The following is an 18,465-nucleotide window of genomic DNA, read 5'->3' on the forward strand; positions in this document are numbered from 1 at the left end:
AAACCTAGTGGCTAAGCACCACCCTGGGAATACGAAACCTCCACTTACATACAGTAGGGGATCATTCTTCTAACGCAACCCAAAAAATGTTGTAATACTAGAAAGATTAAAGAAATCACTTTACATAAATTTGAGAAGTGCATTTAAATAGGTACAAAAAATGCTCGTGTCTGGGCACCACCCTACATAAACAAAAGTTCCACTTCCCGTGGGTGAACATTCTTCTGGCGCCACCCAAAAAAAATGTTGTAAAACTTGAAAGAGTGAAAAAAACATCACTTTACAAAGAATTGAAAAGCTGAAACGTTTCTCAATCAGGGCAAAGTTTAGTGCCGCTTGTGTGCGCGTCTGACGGGCCTGATTGGTTGCGACGCGCCGGAACCCGGCCAATCGGAGGCAGCGCGGACAGTTCCCTTGAATGAAGCGTGTGTGAAAGACATCGGACTTCAGTCTACCGCGGGTGCCCGAGGGAGCAGGGACAGCGCTCTTGGGGAACATCTAATCTTCTTCTCTTCCTCCCGCGGCCCTGCATCGCATTGTTTTCACCACATTCCGCGTTTTCTTATTTTTCTCTTGCTTTTCAATGTTTCACTTTTCACAAAAACACAACTTTCTCAACTGTCCGAGAGCAGAAAAGTAGAGGCAAAGGACTTTATTCAGCTGGGTGATTCTTTTTTTTTTGCACGCTTACCTTGGACTCTTTCCCAGGATTTCATTGTGTGGTCTTCTATTGAAACGCATTTGTCCCTTCGGAATATATATATTTCGTAAAGGACTCAAGGCTGTTTTTCCCGGGTATGCACTGGTTCTAGCCCGGGCCTGGAAGGATGAAGCTGCGGGTGGGCCCCGTGGCTCTCTGGTGCGGCTTGCTGCTACTGCCCTGGCTGGACCAGGTCCTCTCTCAGGCCGGTAAGGGACGTCCCTCCCCTCACTTACTCAACTTGACTGCAGAATTGTGTATTTGTGGGAGGGAGCTATTTGTGTGTGTGTTTGGGGTGGGGGGGGGGGGAGGGCAGAGGGGGCATTATACCGCGGAAAGCAGATACGGGGAATTCCGTAAATGAAATGCCTACTTTTCGTATGCACTTGCACAGGTGCACAGATGAGCGTGCGTTTGTAGTTCGGACGTCAGAGCACTGCCCCCACCAGGTGCAAGTGCAGGTTGCCGCCTAAGATTGACTCTAATGGGTTAATTTTCAGAAGGGGATGGAATCCCTGGGACGGGGCAAAGTGCGATTTGCAAAAGAAATGAAGCTGCAAATTGAAGACGAGAGAAGTGTGACTTTATGGTAGCCTGTCTGTTCCATGTGCATACCTGTCAGCCTGCCCACCTGTCTATCTCGCTGCCTATTCATTCATCGGTCTGACGTCCCCTATCGGTGTATGATATGCCTCCCTATCTATGACGAGAAAGCAAAAGACACACCTTTGGTATCCCTATCTATGACGTCATCTCTTTGTAAATAAACAGTAAAAGTGCCAATCATCATTTCATAACATGGACTCGGGGAGGACCTGCTCCTTTCCACGGCGGGTGCAAACACTACACGTTTCCGTGATTTTCAGCTCTGCAGGTGCCTGTGCTGTGCGTTGCTTGTGTAGCATCTCATCCTTGGGACCTGCCTCGAGGCGCTTTATGCGGGGGCCCTCGATGCTGCTGCTCATCTAGTAGATGCCTGGGTGAGGGAAGGCGTGGGTGCAAACCTCCCTTCCAGGAAGGGGTGTTGTTCCTGAAGTCGCTTTGACATCTGTCAGTCACCGGGGCGTGCGATGAAAGGACCGTCCCGGCCCTGTCAGGCCAGCGCCTCGCGAACCCGCTGACGGAGCCGCGGAACCAGTTTGGGGGCGTTTCCGCACTTAAGTGATTGTTTTCGCATTTTGTACAGGGTTTAACGGCCGCTGATGTCAGCTATTGTGTACGTCTGTTGTGCAGTTTCTGAAAGGTGTGTCCCGAGAGCTGCAGTTTGTGCTCGGGGCACAGAGCTGGCACTTCTTGCTCCTCCTGGCACGGCCTCGCGGGATTAGAGATATTATTATTTTATTAAACCACTCGCGCAGCCGCTCGCGGACCTGCCACGCCGGGACGCAGCCCGGGGACTAGCGTGAAGGAGCGTTGCGACACGCAGTGCCGGAGTCCAGTTTAGGATAAGCCCCATCCCGAGTTAAGGGCTATCCAGTGGCGTAGCAAGTGTGCCATAGGCCCCAGTACAAGAAGGAAACAAGCATTAACAAAGCCAATAGGTCTCGGCAATGACGGAGCTCCGACCTTTTGGCGTTGACAGTGAGACTGTTTTTTAGCCTGTGTTCAAATGTGATTGAGGGGGTGCCTGTTGCTAAATGTGCAATTGTCATGCTCAATATATTGACACACTGCATCCTCTAAGCATGTAAAATACCACTGAACACCTAAAACCCTGGGCATATTTACAACGAAATGGCGCAGTGTGGCGCTGCAAGCAATTTAGCTGAGCAACGCTGTGTCCTTTCAAAAACACAGGGATGCACAGTATTTACAAGAATACGGTTCACCACTGTGTGTTTCCTTGCGCTATAAAAGCTGCTTTGCGCCAGCCCAGGCACCCTTGCTCCATGGGGCAAGGGTGCCTGCGTTGTAGGGATGATTGTGTTCCCTTCCTGCACAAAAACAACAATTAATGGCATTTTGCTCCTTCTATGTGTGCTGAAGAATGCTGTACAGATAGAAAGAGCAAAATATGAGGAGAAATACAAGTATTTCTCCTTGTTGCGCCACTCCAACGCCTCCTATTTGAAAGGTGTTCGTTTTTGTAGCCGCCTCAGATGCACAGATCCTTGTAAACCTGGGCAGTCTCAAAAAGCAATGGGTCTTGCGTGGGAACGCTCACAGCAACACGCATTGCATGCCCCTTTGCCGCAGAAAACGGCAGCGAGGAGGGCCCCATTTACAAGGCGGCGTTAAACCACGCAAAGTGGCTTCAAGCTGTGAGAGCACAGCCTGTGCCTGTGGGTGACGCCGTCACTTGCCTGGCCATGTATGTGTCAGACTCTTGCTCCCGAGAACCATGTCCAGCTATTATAACTATAAAAAACATACAACAGCAAAGGGGCGTGGTAGGGCACCCCTGGGCTCACACATAGCTGCCAAAGACAACTGGAGGTGCGGGTGGCACAGGAAATGCAAATCTGACGGGCGAGGCAGTGCAGGGCGCCAACGATGGTTGGGATGGGGGCATGAGAGGTAAACAAGAGCCCCCCAGCAGCATGTGACTAGGAGGCACTACTTGAGGTGGCTGTGAAGAGGAGTCATCCCTGCATGGGGGAGGAGGTCTACCACATCAGGTAAAGAAGGGGGCTCAGAAGACAGGTTTCCATGGCAGGTACCCCTGAATGTAGTATAAAGCGCAGGATGGAGAGCCATCAGTTGCGGCTCGCAATACTCTTGGGTGGGGGGGCGCACAAAGAGGTTCACGCGGGGGGGGGGTTACAGTTAAAAGAAAAAGAAAACTTACCTAACTGGGTCCCGCTCTGCCTCTGCCCCTGGGCCGGGTCCTGCATTTTCCTGCTCCTGAATATGAACAGAAACAGGCATGCCTCTCCTCCCGTAAGCCAATCACAACGCTGCAATGGCAGCGTTGTGATTGGTGTGGACAGCGCCCAGCCGGGTGCCTGTAGGGAGGCCATTTTCTCTTTGTAGGCTGCATGCAGCCTACATAGAGAAAATGTAGAGTGCGCATGACTGATTTGGTTGGTCCCAGAGGGCCGACCAAACAGTCAGGGTACTCAGAGTGGTGCAATCAACTCTTCCCGGAACCCCCCACCCGCCCACCCCTAACTAGGCATACCTTCCCGCCCACCCCCAACCAGGCATACCCCTGCCTTCTGCTTTCTCGCAGCGAGAGAAGCAGAAACATAAATTGGTATTTAAAATACCATTTTATGTTTCTGCTTCTCGCACTGCGAGAAAGCAGTGGGGCAGCGTTCCCCCACCCTAATGGAGGAGCCGCCGCTGAGCGCCATCCTTAGCAGTGCCAGCTGGACTACTATTTTGGTGGGTCACAACTAGTAAGGGGGTGCAGACGAGCTAATACCGGTAAGTGGAAGTACTCTGGCGAAGTGCAGGGCAGCAGCCCATGGCAGGAGATTAAAAACACTGAAAACATGGTTTGGTGGGAGTGCGACACCTGGTAGAGAGTATGAGCGAACGCAGTGTACCTATGCCTGTCATGAAGTGAAAAGTTCCCCTAAATCAAAGGGCAATATGCCCACACCTGCCAGTGAGTAGAAAGTAACGCAAAACCCAGCATGTGGCATGGGTAAGACCCCTGATACACCTGGGATATTAAAGCTGCCCAATGTAGAGGCAGGAAGGTCCCATCTGCCAGGGCAGAGGGAAGCAAAACCTTTCTTGAGGCGAGAGGGAGGGGCGAAATGCCACTGCTAGCAAGGGGCAGGAATCAGATACGACAGAGCCACCGCTGAGAATAGAAGGGCGATCCTGGACACAGGTGAGACATGACAGACAACTACAGAAGAGACAGGAAACTCACAGCTGGTGGGGAGGAGAAGGGAAAGCGAACTCTGGCAGGGTGCAAATATGCCAAGTATACCACGGGGCAGAGAGGTGTGGGACCGGGGAGACATTTGCCTTTTCACAGCGAGTGGACATTTAAAGCAACGGGGCTAACGGGGGTGCAAGTAGTAGGCACTGCTCACTCCGTGCAGTGCTGACTTGTGCAATAGTTTCCTAGGTGCAGCTCCTATGCAGGTTCCTGTCTTCTACATGCACTCCTTCACGGTTAGTGCTCAGTCCATGTGTGGAATTTACCTCGACTGACGAGTAGGAAACAGAGGGATCCCGGGACTGGATCTGGAAGGTTCGGCTCGTCCTCTGGCAGCGGGGGCCTTTGGTCATATTTGTAAATAAGCCATGTTATTGAAGGAGAACGAGGATGCAACTGCGTCTGTACTGTTTACACTACACAATGCTAACAAAATAAAATAATATGTATCCTGCGTTGGTTCTTCAGCTAAAGTGGATGACTTATGCCTGGCGGGAAGTCAAGTGGTGTCTGAAGTCCTGCATGGAAATGCTTGTTTGGGGACCTGAGAGTTTTTTAGTGACCTCTCATTTCCCCCACCTGGCAGTTTCTCCTCCCGCTTTGTGGGTAGCGCTGTTACAACCTAGAACTGACACCTCTAACCGGTGCAGCCTGTCTCCTCAGCTGTTCAAGTAGTTTCAGAGAGGGACCGGAGTCCTGGAGTTATCTATCCCATGGCAAGTGAGTGCTCTGTGGCAGAGTAAGAGATTGATGTAGAGGGTGCCGGATGGCGTACACGAAGGGACCTCTTCCACGGGGCCTGCAAGAGCTCAAGGTGGGGTCCATTGCAGAAGATGATTTCCAAGCATCCTGAAACGAATTTAGTATTGAGGGTGTGCTTTGATTCAGGCTGCTGTCAGTTGGTGGGCTGTTAATGAGCGACAGGATATTGGAACAAAAAAGAGAAAGATTTCTAAAAAATGGCGAGAAATTGTAAATGAGAGAGAAACTAAAGCAATGAGCAGGTGAAAGTCAGGCAAAGTGTTACAAGTCAGGGCACGGGGGAGGGCAGAGTTCGGGGGAGGAGAGGAAAGGTGTGGGTTGGAAGTGACAATGGCGGGTGATGGGCTGTATGACTTTGCTAATGAAACAAGCCACAAAACGAAGTACCTGAAGAAACGCTGAAAGAAACTAAGCTGCGTGCCGGGGCGGAGCGTATGTTTAGCAGTACTTGGTCGCTGAGCTCGGGGAAGGCTTGAGTCGGGAAGAGGCATGGAGCATGCATGCCATGGACCAACAGGGAGAAGGGATAACGGAGTGATGTGGGAGGCAGAAAATGGCAAGCCTATGGGCGGGCTGAAGCCTACTACAGTAGATACAGCAGGTCTCTCTTCAAGACAGTGCATGCATGCTGTCTAGAGTTGAGACTTAAAAACGTACCCCTAACAACGGGTCATGTGGTAAAATACAGTAAAACTCAAGGTAAGGCCTCTGCGCTCGGGAGCCACTGCACCTGCAGCACCATTATTAGCTACGCCCCTGGGGCAGGTAAGACTGTTTACCCTAGTGTCTCTTCTTAGGATCTGTCACCAAATAACGTGCACTTTATTCAAGGCATCAGCAGGAGCTCTGCAACGGAAGCGCACATACCCAAAAGATGCCTGAACTTTTCAGGGCACTCATTCCTGTTTTGTTTTGGTAAAGCCTCGTCCTATCGCTACGCTACTTCAGGCAGAAGTGATGTCACTGCTTTTTCTTGACATTAAAGACGTGTGCTTCTGTGTGCCCACGCCTCTGTTGAGAATAATAATACGCATTCTGATATGTCCATTATTTGAATGGCGCTTTATGCCACCCCACTGGCAGAGGTAGACTTCTGTGAGCCCTAGTGCAACAAAGAGTCTGTTTCGGCTGTAAAAAAAACCTGCTATAATTGGGGCGCAATTGAACCCTCAGACCAGTGGGTCCCGGTGCCACTACACCTGCTGCAATATTGGTAGCTACGCCTCTGTGCCAACGTACCCTCTGCTGTAAGCTCTGAGGGGTTGGGGGAGAAAGAAAATAGGGTCCTTGAGAGGATTATGGACTAGACAGAAGGAATCAGGATGAGGGTTTGTGAGTCGAGTGGTCTTATACAAAATGTTTGTAGGTTTACTACTTCACTTTTTTAATGCATTTCTTTTGGGGCATTTTTTTAAGCACCATTATTATTTCAATAGAATCTTTTTGCGGTCTTACTATTGCCTGGAGGAGAAGATGGAGAAAAGAGTCGAGGAATGTAGTCGCGGAATAGCCATGTTTTTAATACTTTCCGAAAGTTTATCAGTTGAGGGATGGAATGAATGTCCAATGGAATTCTAACAGATTGGAGCCCTGGGCCCAGAATGCCCTACGTCCCCAATTGACAAACCTGGTGTGGGGACAAGCAAGTTAGATTTCTTTCCCGACCTGAGCGAGCGGCTGGGTTCCAGAGGAGAGAAAGGGCATTGTGGGTAACCTGCCATCATTAACTCTGCCCCTGTCTCCAGTCCACATACCCTGTCAACCTGGCCTATCTCATCCTTGCAGAGCTCTCAAGTGTTCATGCTTGAGTATCTGATCCAGTCTAGGTTTTCCCTTTTATCCTGGTACTTGTGCTCCAGTGTACCACCTTCATTGAACTACAAGACCCAGAATGCAATAAAGGACTGGGCTTGGATGAGCTATCCACTCATGGAGACTTGAGAGCTCTGTGAGTGTATTATGAGAATATCCAGTGCTCCTCTCCACGCGCATACACTCTGCCTCTGCCCTCTGGTCTTTATCGGAGAGGCTAATATTATCGTGTGGTTATATATATCTTATCTGGCCCGTGTCAATGGCAGTGATATTAATAACATGAACTTTTATACAGTTGCATGTCCTATCGCGCAGACTTCTGTCGATGCTGATAGTGTTAACGCGTGCTTGGATTCCACGGCATACCCTGCTGCCCTGGCCTGTGCTGGCGATTACAGTATCATTAACTTGTGCAGATATATCTCCACATTCTGGTCTTTTGTTGTTGACGACACCATCGCTAACTTCTTCTATGGACCGTCATATACCCTATCACTCTGCCCTTTATTAGTGGGATAATATCACGTAGGTGCTATTGCCCTTAGCTTGATGTATTAACTCTAGTTAATTGCCTGCTATGTACTTATGGGCTTTGGGACCAGCAAAAGCGTGCATTGAAGGAGGGGCCTTAACATTCAATGCTTAGCATGTTGGCAGGAGGGATCTTGGCACCAGCCTCCCTCCCCATCACAGGAAAGACGCCTGCAGTCCCTGCCCCTGGTTCACACTCTCACTGGATTTAGAGTCTCAGCTAATAACAGTTGTTGGTACCTGCAATCTAAGCCTTTTGATTGGCTGAAAAGACCTCAGCTTTCAACACAGGGCACTCATTGTGATGTTTTATCTTCACACACCATGTTGTGGCCTGTGTTTGTGATGACAATATTAACTTGTTCTTAAATTCCTTTACCCACCCCTATTGCTCTCGCCTGTTTTGGGGATGTAATACTAACTCACTTTTTTCCACATTCCCTATCACCTTGGCATGTGTTATTGATGACAATAATTATGAGGGGATACATATTTTTAGGAACTCTGATACCATTGCTAATTTTGGGGATAACATTAACAACTTGCTTTAAGGGTGTTCCACATACCCTGTTGCTCTGCCCTGTGTAAGTGATGATAACATTACTTAAGTGTTATTGTCCTCTGCTCAGGGCATTAACACAGGTTGATTTCCCGCCTGCAGTTTAGGACCAAAGAAGAAAGCAAGGGTCTGTAAAGAGAGGAAGGACAATTAACGTCTTTTGATGCCCGATAACATGTGGGCACCAAGACTGTTTTGCCCCCCCCAGACTCCCTTACCACAGACAGACAGACAGGCCGTCTGACCTGGCTGCACTGTGCCCCTGCATCGCACCCTCACTGAACCTCGAACGCAGGCAAACAACAGTAGAAGGGACCAGCAGTCTGTGCATTCTGATTGGCTGGGCCAATTTCAGCAATGCGTACAGAGGCCCTTATTTATGAAGGGCTTACACCGCAGTTGCGTCACCTTTTGTGATGCTGCAGCTGCGTAAAAAACGTGCCATACAGCCCAATATCAGTAACATGACGCATCTAGGCAGGTGCATCCCTTTGTAAACCCCTGTGCTACATTATACCTGTGTCAGGTATATAATGTATGCAGGGTGGGCGTTCCAATGCAGGAAAGCCACGTAAAAGTGATGCAGTGAAATCTATGAGATTTCACTGGGATATGTCTAGGGCGTCATTGCATCAGATCGTTACGCCTGCTTCACAGCAGGCGTAAAGACTGACGCAGGCTCATGGGACTCACCCATGTGTAATGACACATTGCTGGAGTTGCATCTGTTTTACGACACACTCCAGCAATACGTCATTACTGCGCCCCCAGATATGTCAGGATTTCTGACATATCTGGTCAATTCTTGTGACATGGAGCGCCATACAGTAAATATGGCACATCCAAGGTGTCGCAAGAAGGGCGCAATGAAAAGTGTTGCATCGCTGTTTTCAACCAGCGATGCGACACTTTTCATAAATGAGGGCCAGGGCGTTTATTGTGCGTCTATAGCTCCACATACTTGATCACTCCAGCCTGTATTAGTGGTGTTGATCTTAACATGTCTTCTATTCCTCTACCCACCCTATTGCCCTGGCCTCTGTTTGTGATCGTAATGCTATTGTGTGCTTACATTTGTCCTACAGAGCCTATCTCTCTGACCAATGTTGTGGATAAAAATATTAATACCAAATATCAGTCAGTCAGCAGCCATAAAGAGCATGTTAAAAATACAATGCAGAAAAATATTTAAAACAATAAAAGCAGCTGTACATCAATACTCATTTCATGTAAAATTTTCGGCAAATGACCAGTAGCGGGGTAGCACCCCACATCAGCCAGGATAGCTAGCTTGGAACCTGGCCTGGCAGTTCGGGCTGGACTACTTCCATGGGGAGCAGGGTCAAGACTGATTTGCATATGGTAGGGTCCAAAACTGGGGTAGCGTGGTAAGCAATAAACCAATGGATTAAACCCAGATCCCTGCCTGGGGGGGAATGTTTGATTTGTTCAGCATTCCGTCCATCATCTGTTCTTTTTGCTTTTGTCACCCTAAGTGGAAAGGGTATATGCTCAGAAGTGGGTCACATGTTCACTGGATTCAAGCGAGCCTAGCTGATGAGGGGTAATACCCCGAAACCGGTCCCAGGATGCTTGTTTCTGGTCCAGAAAGGACCTGGCCTGGCAGTTTGGGCTGGACTGTTCCCATGGGAAGCAGGGTCAAGACTGATTTGCATACTTCTGGGTCCAAACTGAGGTTGTGTTAAGAGCAAAAAAAGATGGATTTAACCCAGATCTGTGACGGGGGGGTGAATGTTTGACAATGTTCAGCTTTAGGTTCAACATCTTTTTGTGTTGTTTAGATATTTATATTTGTGGTACGTGGCTTTAGATATTTAAGCACACAATATTTCAATTGTCGTGGTATGTGACATGGTCGTGTTAGGGCACATGGAGATAAATGAGCACAATCATCACCCTGTGTGGACAGATGAGATTGGCTCAGCCAATCGGAACACTTAAAATGCTGGCACTTTCAAGCACACATTATTTCCATTGTCGTGGTACATGGCATTGTCGTGTTGTGGCACATGGAGATAAATGAGCACAATTATCGCCCTATATGGATGGTTGAGATTGGCTCAGCCAATCAGAACACTTAGAATGCTGGCACTATCTTTACACTCCCTCCCCACCAGCAAAAAAAAGTCGCCCAACGGCCCACTCTAAAAACGGCAGACGATCAGATGGCTTACCTCCGACGACCCATACTTCATCTGGTCCCCAGAGTTGGGTTCAAGCCTATAGAGTACATTTGTACTTCGTCGGCGTAACCTGGTAGTCCACCCGACTCAAAATTGAGCACGCAGCCTGAGAGTTAGGCATACAGGGTGCTCCATTGCTGTTGCGACAGAGTATCCTGTCCACCAAACTCTAAAGCAGGCTTTTTAAGTTTCCTCCAAGCATTGGAGGATCTTCATCTCCCTCCAAACTCCAAATGAAGCCCTTGGCCTTTGAAAGGTTGTTGCGGCAGCCGTTACCAGGGAAAAACACGTGCCATACCTTTGAGTGTGGTACTGTGGGTTCATACGAGAAGCTGGAAACATCGCGATGCCAGCTAATAAACTGCTGTTTACAAACCAGGAACATGCGGTACCTCAGAGCCTACACGCCTCCGGCTCCCTGTCCCCACGGGCACGCCACAGAGCTCATGCCGCCACTGCCCACCTAACTTTTATCTTTATGCGAAGAGAATTCAAATTTGTGGTAGTCAGGGCGTCTTGTTATCAGAGAACAGAGAACTCTCTGTTACTCTTTAAGAGCACACGTCGCTGTGTACCCAGAGACACACTGGCCCATGACTTCATTGGAAGGTTTTCTTCCAACAGCCAGTGCTTTAAGGCGCTCAGTAGGACTCTGGCAGAATATCTCTGGGACACGCTGGAAGACTGCCACAGCAGTCCACTCTGGGCCTTGCTTCCTTGAGATTTCATTTCCCACAATGCATTGCACTGGCGGTTAAAGCCCAAAAGTGTATCTGCCAGGGTCACTCGAGAGCAGACTTCTGTTGCATGAATATTTCGTAAGGGGCCCGCGACTCAAGATTCTTATTTTCCTGACGACAGTAAAGTTGGCTAGATACCAGAATTTAATAATGGAGTTTAATTTTAATTTTCTCATCAGAGGAAAGTGAGATATCCAAACAGCAGGCGGGGGCGTTGTTAATTCCCTTGCTTGCAAAAGGGCCCTTGGCATCTCTAGGACAGTGGGTCTCAAAACCTAAACAGACGTCAACAAGCAAAGGAACATTCTAGAGTGCGTGTTGCTGATGAGTGTTAGTGATTAAGGCCGGGTCAAGCATACATGCAACCTTTTAGGAGAGGAAAGTGAGAGTGTTAAAAAATAATCGGGAGAACGGATTTCCGCCCTGCCTTCTATTGACGGGGAGGCAATTTCGGAAGATAGGGGGCCTGCCGAAACAAAGCAATATGTTCCCTTTAAAAGTCGGGAGTCTCCCGCCTAGATCGGGCCAATTAGCATGTAGGGTCACGAGAAGTCTTCTGTTCTCGTCACTGGATGACCCCCTTAATGCATTTGCTGCAAACATCAGTGTAACCTAGTGGCTTATAACATGGGAATCTCGTTGTTTTTAAAATGAAAAACAGTATAGTTCTGTAGCAAATCTTGCACAAACTGTGTACATTGAGCTAAAGAGTCGTATGCGCTGTACAAGTGCATGTTTGCCTTTTAACCGTCATCATTTTTGAAGTGGTTGGGTGGGGCCTTTTAAACCCTCTCGGCTGAAGTCCCTTCTCGCTCTCTAATGAATACAAGTATTCCGCCTCGCGCGGGCATCGGTAGCACCGTAGCATTCGAACTATATTCATGCCGGAGTGATTCACGCGCTGCGGAATGTTCGATAGCCAGCTCGCCACCCTCCTCGACACATACCAGAGATTTCCCTCCCCCGGCATCGCGCCTTGTTCCAAACCCAGATAGGCCCATGGCGGGAAATGATGGGATTCGTCGGCAGCCCGATAACTTTACTTCATAATTTAATGATAATATCAGTTATTATTTTTAAGATGCAGAAAACACACCGAAAGGAGGTTTAATTTGCATACGCGTAATTCGATATTACTCTCAAATATCGTGAATATACCTAAATTAATTTTATAACTCGTGAGTGATAACTTTGAAGGGGGCGCCCTCCACCTTATCTATAAAATAGCCACCAAACAGTTTACAGTTTATATAACGATGTGATGGTGAAATAAACATTCTTTAAGAGAGGGCCAGGTGGACAGAGAATTGAGGTGTAGGTGAGAGGGACAGTGCAACCGATTTTCATCGCTCAATTGGGTGTGCAGAAATAAGACATGCTGTGTGATTCTTTGCAGCTGGTGCACAGGATTATACCAATTTAAGTACCTCACAGGCTGCAGAGGTGGACCCGCCCGATGAGGAGGGGAGGCTTGAAATCATGAAACCCTCTATTTCTATTGTCTTGTTTGGTTACTTTCAATGTGATTGGTTGAGCCTGGCACAACAGTGGCCAAGGGCCATTCGGCCTGTTCATTTCTCTGCCCAATTTAATACTAGGCCCTGGCAACATATCTGTAGTTTACATAAATTGGTTGTATGCTTGTTATGTGAATTTCCATAAATTACTTCTATTATGCCTACGTTATATAGCTATGCGCAAGCTCATGGGAATACGCACAAGCAGAAAATGAACAGCTGCTGTTTGCGGTGATTGTCTTTTTTGCTCAAAGTTTTAGCATGAAATGTGTGACAGGTGGATGCATTTATAGTAGCAAATTCTGGTTTTACATTTTCCGTAATTATGCATAACTTACTGTAATTTTTCTGAAATATTGCCTAATTATGTATAAGAAAAATTGCACATATTTTTCACACCCTTATTTAATACCAGACAGACTGTAGTCTGCAGCTCTGTGGTCGCGCTGAAAACTGCGATTACTCTCTTGTATCCAAAAGTGGTCTATTATAAAGTTTTATGCTATCAAGTTCAACTGAGGGCAAAGGGTTCGATCCCTGCCTGTGGTATTTGAACAGCCCAAGGGTCTGGTGCGGAGATGGGGTGTGCCTTCTAGAAAGCGCGACAGGACAAATGGGGTGCCCTAGGGAACAGCCATGGCTCTGCCTGTGACCTACATCTTCTTTGAACAATGTAGAGCATTTGAGGCAGTGCAGCGACACTGCTAGCATGTGCCTTGAGACTTGTGTAACTAGAGGGGTAGCTGTGCTTTCTGCGACTTCTGTAACTTGTGGATAGCTCTGCTGTTTGAGGCCTTACGTGGGTTTAAGCAAGTGTTCGATCTGTGGCCTGCGCTTTGGTTAACTGTGGGGATAGCTCCTGAAAATCCCGACTTCTGTCTTACTTCTCATGCAACATCCCTCTTCCCTGCTTCTCATCACTACTTCTACTCATCATCCCTACTTCTCATCCATCACCCCTACTTCACATCCTTTCTGCTCATCTATCATCCCTACTTCTCATGCATCATCTTTACTTTTAATCCCTAATTCTCATCTATCAACCTTCTCCCCTGCTTCTCATCCCTTCTTCTAATCCACCAGTCCTCATCACTGCTTCTCATCCTTACTTCTTGTCCCTCATCTGTCAGCATTTAATTTCTCTCGGTCCAAATCTTGTTCTTCCTTGCAAGTGAAGCTCATTTGAAAGCTGTAGATATAGTCAGGACAGGAAGGACAAACAAGCTTGAAATCTGCAAACGGCAAGGAAAGAAAAAAAACAATTCTCACAGGTGTAAGCAACATTCGACCAAACCCTTTCCTCTGTTAGATAAAAAGCTCATATAGCCTCTCTCCAAGGGTTGATTTATATACTACATCATGTAGGCCCATTGTTTTCCCCAAAACCATCAGCACTTTCACCAGAGGCCTGTGTAAACAGAAAGTCACTTAATAAAATTAAGTGTAAAGCATTGGACTCCCTGGAGGCACACACATGGTTCCATTTCCTCTGTCCTCAAACAGTGCGAGAAGTTGAGAAAACAGTTTTTCAGTGGATAGATTAATGGAATGCAGCCCATTGTTTTAACTCTGATTGGCTGTTGGCAACCAACCAGTACAACGGGAGGTTTCAGAACACAGAAAGTGTATTGGTATAACTGTGGGATGAAGACTGACAGGCGACAGCTAAGAAGTAAGGATGAGAAGCAGGGATAATTATTGATGAATGAGAAATAGGGATGAGAAGTAAGGCCAATGGATTAATTACGGGGATGAGAAATAGGGGTGATGGATTATAAACTGGGGATGAGAGGTTAGAAGTAGAGATGAAAAACCGAGAGGATGGATGAGACGTAGAGATGAGAAGGTTTGATAAGGAGGGATGATGGATGAGGAGTAGGAATTATAGATGAGAAGTTTGGATTATGGATGAGAAGTAGGTGTGACAAGAAGGGATGATGGATGAGGAGTAGGGATTACAGATGAGAAGTTTGGATTATGGATGAGAAGTAGGTGTGACAAGAATGGATGATGGATCAGAAGTAGGAATGAGATTTGGGAATGGTTGATGAGCACTAGGAATGCTGGATGAGAAGTAGGCATCAGAAGTAGGAATGATGGAAAAGAGGGATGAGATTTATTGATGAAGAATGAGAGGCAGAGATAATGATGAAAAGAAGGAATGATGTATCAGAAGTAGGGATGATGGAGGAGATGTAGGGATGGTTGATGGGAACTAGGAATGAGAAGTGAGGACGAGAAGTAAAAATAAGAAGTACGGATGAGAAGTGAGGAAAATGGATGTCCTAAAATGGATGCTGTGATGGATCCTGCATGAAGGGCTGATGTGCGAGTGTGCATCTGTGCTCTGCGTCTCGTTCCAAGCTTAGTGTACTCCATATAGGTCCTGTTGAAACAACGTGCCCACGTCCTCCGGCATCACTTCCTGTCTGGGCTTCCCATGTCGTTGGGACACAACATGACATCATAGATTGAGTCTTGCTGCCAGCTTGAGGGTAGCGATCAGGTGCCAGGGGCTTGGGCAAGGGGGACGAACTGTTTCCAAATGCAGAAAAACTGGTTGTAGTGAACAACTTGCACCAAGATGGCTATTGTGTGATGGGCCTTTGTGTGTGCGACGGGCTTAGCCTGTGTTTGAAACTGTGCCCTACCCGACCTGGTGCCTACGCACGTAGCTCAACACCCAGCCTTCCAGAGTTCACGAGATGAGTCATTCCACATAGCGATAGCTGTAGTTGTATGGTACACAATGGCTGCTGCGGAGCCTCTTGGAGCCTTCCCAAGTTTGTAACAGAAGTACCTGCCACCCAACACACTTGATGCCAATTAAATCTCCAAAGAGTGATTCACTCTAGTAGGGATTAACACTTGAGGCTTTCATGTTACTCAACACACCTCTGCTGCAGGTGCAGGGACCTGCTAAACTACTGCACCTAGCAGCTACCATCAGAAGATGAGTGCTTGCCAAGCTGTTGAGTGCAATGGTGTCTAAGTGTGAAAATACAAGATCATCGCTTGAACTTTGTCGAGTTTCAGGTCCCTGGATGCCGACAGACGGGAGGCTGTACCCTGCTTCTGTCTGTACTCTGTATGCTGTGAAGGAAACCCCCAGCTTACATTTCTTCCTTATATAACTGCAGAAACTTGAAGCCAAAGCGGGGCATTACTGTTGACATTTGACTTCAGACAGCGTCATCACAACTGGGACCTGATGGATGGATGAGCTCACTCCGGGAATCTGACGCCAGACAGTTACATCATTCAAAGAACCTGATGTCAGGCTTTGACATCACAAAGTAACCTGATGTCAGACCTTGGCAGTACTATTGCATTGTGACATCAAAATCTTACATTACTCTAGAAACCCACCCACACAGCATGATTTCACTCCAGAAATAGGGTGCCAGGCAGTGGCATCACCTGAGTAACCTGACGTCACACTGTGACATTAATTTTGTAATCGAACGTCACATTGTGATATTGTTGCTGATATCTGATGCCTGATTGTTGTAGCGTGCCAGGAACTTAATGTAAAACTACTACAAGACTTCACAAGCCTGACGTCAGATCGCATAACGGAACCAGCATCAGATTGTGACACTGGGTTAGGAGTGGACGTCAGACTGTGACATCACTCCAGGAAACTTGTGTTAGTCCATAACATTACAACAGGATTTTGCAAAGCCAAGAGGTTTCGCCTTCAGCAGACCTATTAACGTTGCCTATAATTTTTCCAATGCTGTTCAGTCATCAAAAAGTCGTGAAAACTCCTTTTTGATGATGCTGTGAGGCGTCAGCAATAAAATTAGTTAAAAAATCATGATGTGTGCATGCATGCGTCAATGCTGCATCACGCATGCACACATATATGTCATGATGACTCTACATCAACCCAGCATGGTGGTCTGTATGTGTGAAGTGTGCATGCATCGTCACATGTGCGTGCACATACGGCACAACAGAGCCTACATTTTTTTACTTCCCCTTCCAAGATGGTGGATGCCAATCTTGCAGCAGTGAATAAAGCAACAGTTAAATGTACATGAGAGTGCATACTTAAAAAGGAGTGGCCTGGCAGCCATTTTCAGCTGCAAGGATCTCCCAAAACATTTTTTGAAGTAATTTTGTTTTTATATGAATGTGATGAGGGGTGGGTAGCAACAAAGGAGCCGTATCTCATGTATCTCCTTTGTACACTCTACTTGGGTATGCTAGGCCACAGTGCAGAGGTGCTCCAGACCGACTGTCAGCCAGGGCTGGTGCAGGTGTGCCCAGACTGCCCAAAGTGGCCTTCAGTAAGTCAGATCAATTGCACAACAGTTGCATGGAAGAATTTGCCCAATGTGCTCTTCTACCAGCCAGCCCTGGTGTAGGGGATTACCAGATGGCACAGTATGGCCTAATGCTAATCATCCATGATACAAAGGTATGCAACACTTTGCCCAAAGGGGTCTTCTTCCAGCGAAGCCTGGTGCAGGACAACCCAAACTCTACCCAATGTGAAAGTCCATGGTCAGGGGTATGTACCAAAGTCTGGAAAGGGTCCTCTTCTGCTAGGCAAACCTGGTGAAAGGCACCCTACACTCTACCCAGCGTGAAGCGGGCCGGACTAGGAACAGCAACCATCCCTGGCAGATTGCTGCTCGACCGGCTCTGAGAGCCAGGTCGGAGGGGGGTCGGTGGAGAGGTGCTACCACTCCTGCTTAGTGACAAAACCGACCCCACGGCCACAAAACCGGGCCCCACCCCTCCGGCCTACCGGGGAAACGCCGGGTGCCCACTACGGCCAATCCGGCCCTGGTGTGAAGAAGGGCTCGGACCATGTTGTGATGTTATGCAGGTTTGTAGAGTGCACTAGCTCCCGGGAGGGTATACTGGCGCTGAGTAGGTGTGAGTCTAGGCACACCTAAGGCCTAGTGGAACTACTGGAAAAGCCACGTCTTCAGCTTCTTACAGAATTCAAGAAGTGAGGAGGAAGAGGAGGAGCTTATGTGTAGCGGCTGGTCGTTCCTAACTTTCGGAGCGATGCTTTAGCCACCCTTCCGTGGTACAACGGTGGTAATTCTGTGATGAAGAAATGAGTGTGGTTCACTTAAAGTCTCGGCTTCAAAATGACAAAACAAAAAACATACAAACATTAGCAGCAAAGTCTTTGCATTTAACCAAATGCATTAATTGCACGTCACCATCTATTTTCATAAATCCAGTAATCCAGAGGTCTTGTTTTCTTCGTCACCATATCCTGCCAATCTGTAGTCAGTGCTTAAAAGGGTCATTTCCCCCGAGCCTTTTCTTTTCATAATGGAATATTCTGCCACAGGTTTATGTTACATGCCCAAGTCTCAATGTTCAATGTTCCTGTAGAAACATGGAACATTTGCTGTTCTAAAAATAACATCTCTTCTTTTTGCCATAACCCCTCCCAGAGTCAGCCATATACTAAGCCTGATGCAGACCCAAGTCTTTCTGTGATCATCATTGTTGAAACGTGTGTGAGTTTTTGCATGTGGGTGTGCACGCATGCACACTCACTCGAGTTTTGGTCGAAAATTCAAATTTGTAAGTGTTAAAATCTATAAGTTAAAAAAAAAAAAGTTGAAACTTTTGACTCGAGATTTTAAATTAAGTTCGAAATCCAAAAGTTGCTAATTTTACCCTTCTTTTTTATTATTGCTTTCAGTCTTTCACAATGTTCTCCCATCAGATACATTCTCTAACCACATCCCATTCCCTAGCCCTCGCTCCTACCCCATAACCTGAACCCTTAAACTAACGGTAAATGCCGCCCTCTGACTGTAA

The 18,465-nt window shown here is 47.4% G+C and overlaps 1 protein-coding gene across 2 annotated transcripts in view; it reads left to right on the top strand.

Moving 5' to 3' along the window:
* The first annotated feature begins 453 nt into the window (after positions 1–453).
* The window catches only part of ERBB3 (erb-b2 receptor tyrosine kinase 3), a 241,740-nt gene continuing 223,728 nt past the window's right edge, over positions 454–18,465 (top strand). For both annotated transcript variants that reach the window (XM_085600288.1, XM_085600289.1), the window contains exon 1: positions 454–909. In XM_085600288.1, coding sequence (XP_085456414.1) covers positions 828–909 — 82 coding nt within the window. In that variant the 5' untranslated portion in view covers positions 454–827. The remainder of the gene's footprint in view (positions 910–18,465) is intronic.

This window comes from Triturus cristatus, chromosome 4_2 (assembly GCF_964204655.1).
Source record: "Triturus cristatus chromosome 4_2, aTriCri1.1, whole genome shotgun sequence".
Taxonomy (NCBI): Eukaryota; Metazoa; Chordata; class Amphibia; order Caudata; family Salamandridae; genus Triturus; species Triturus cristatus.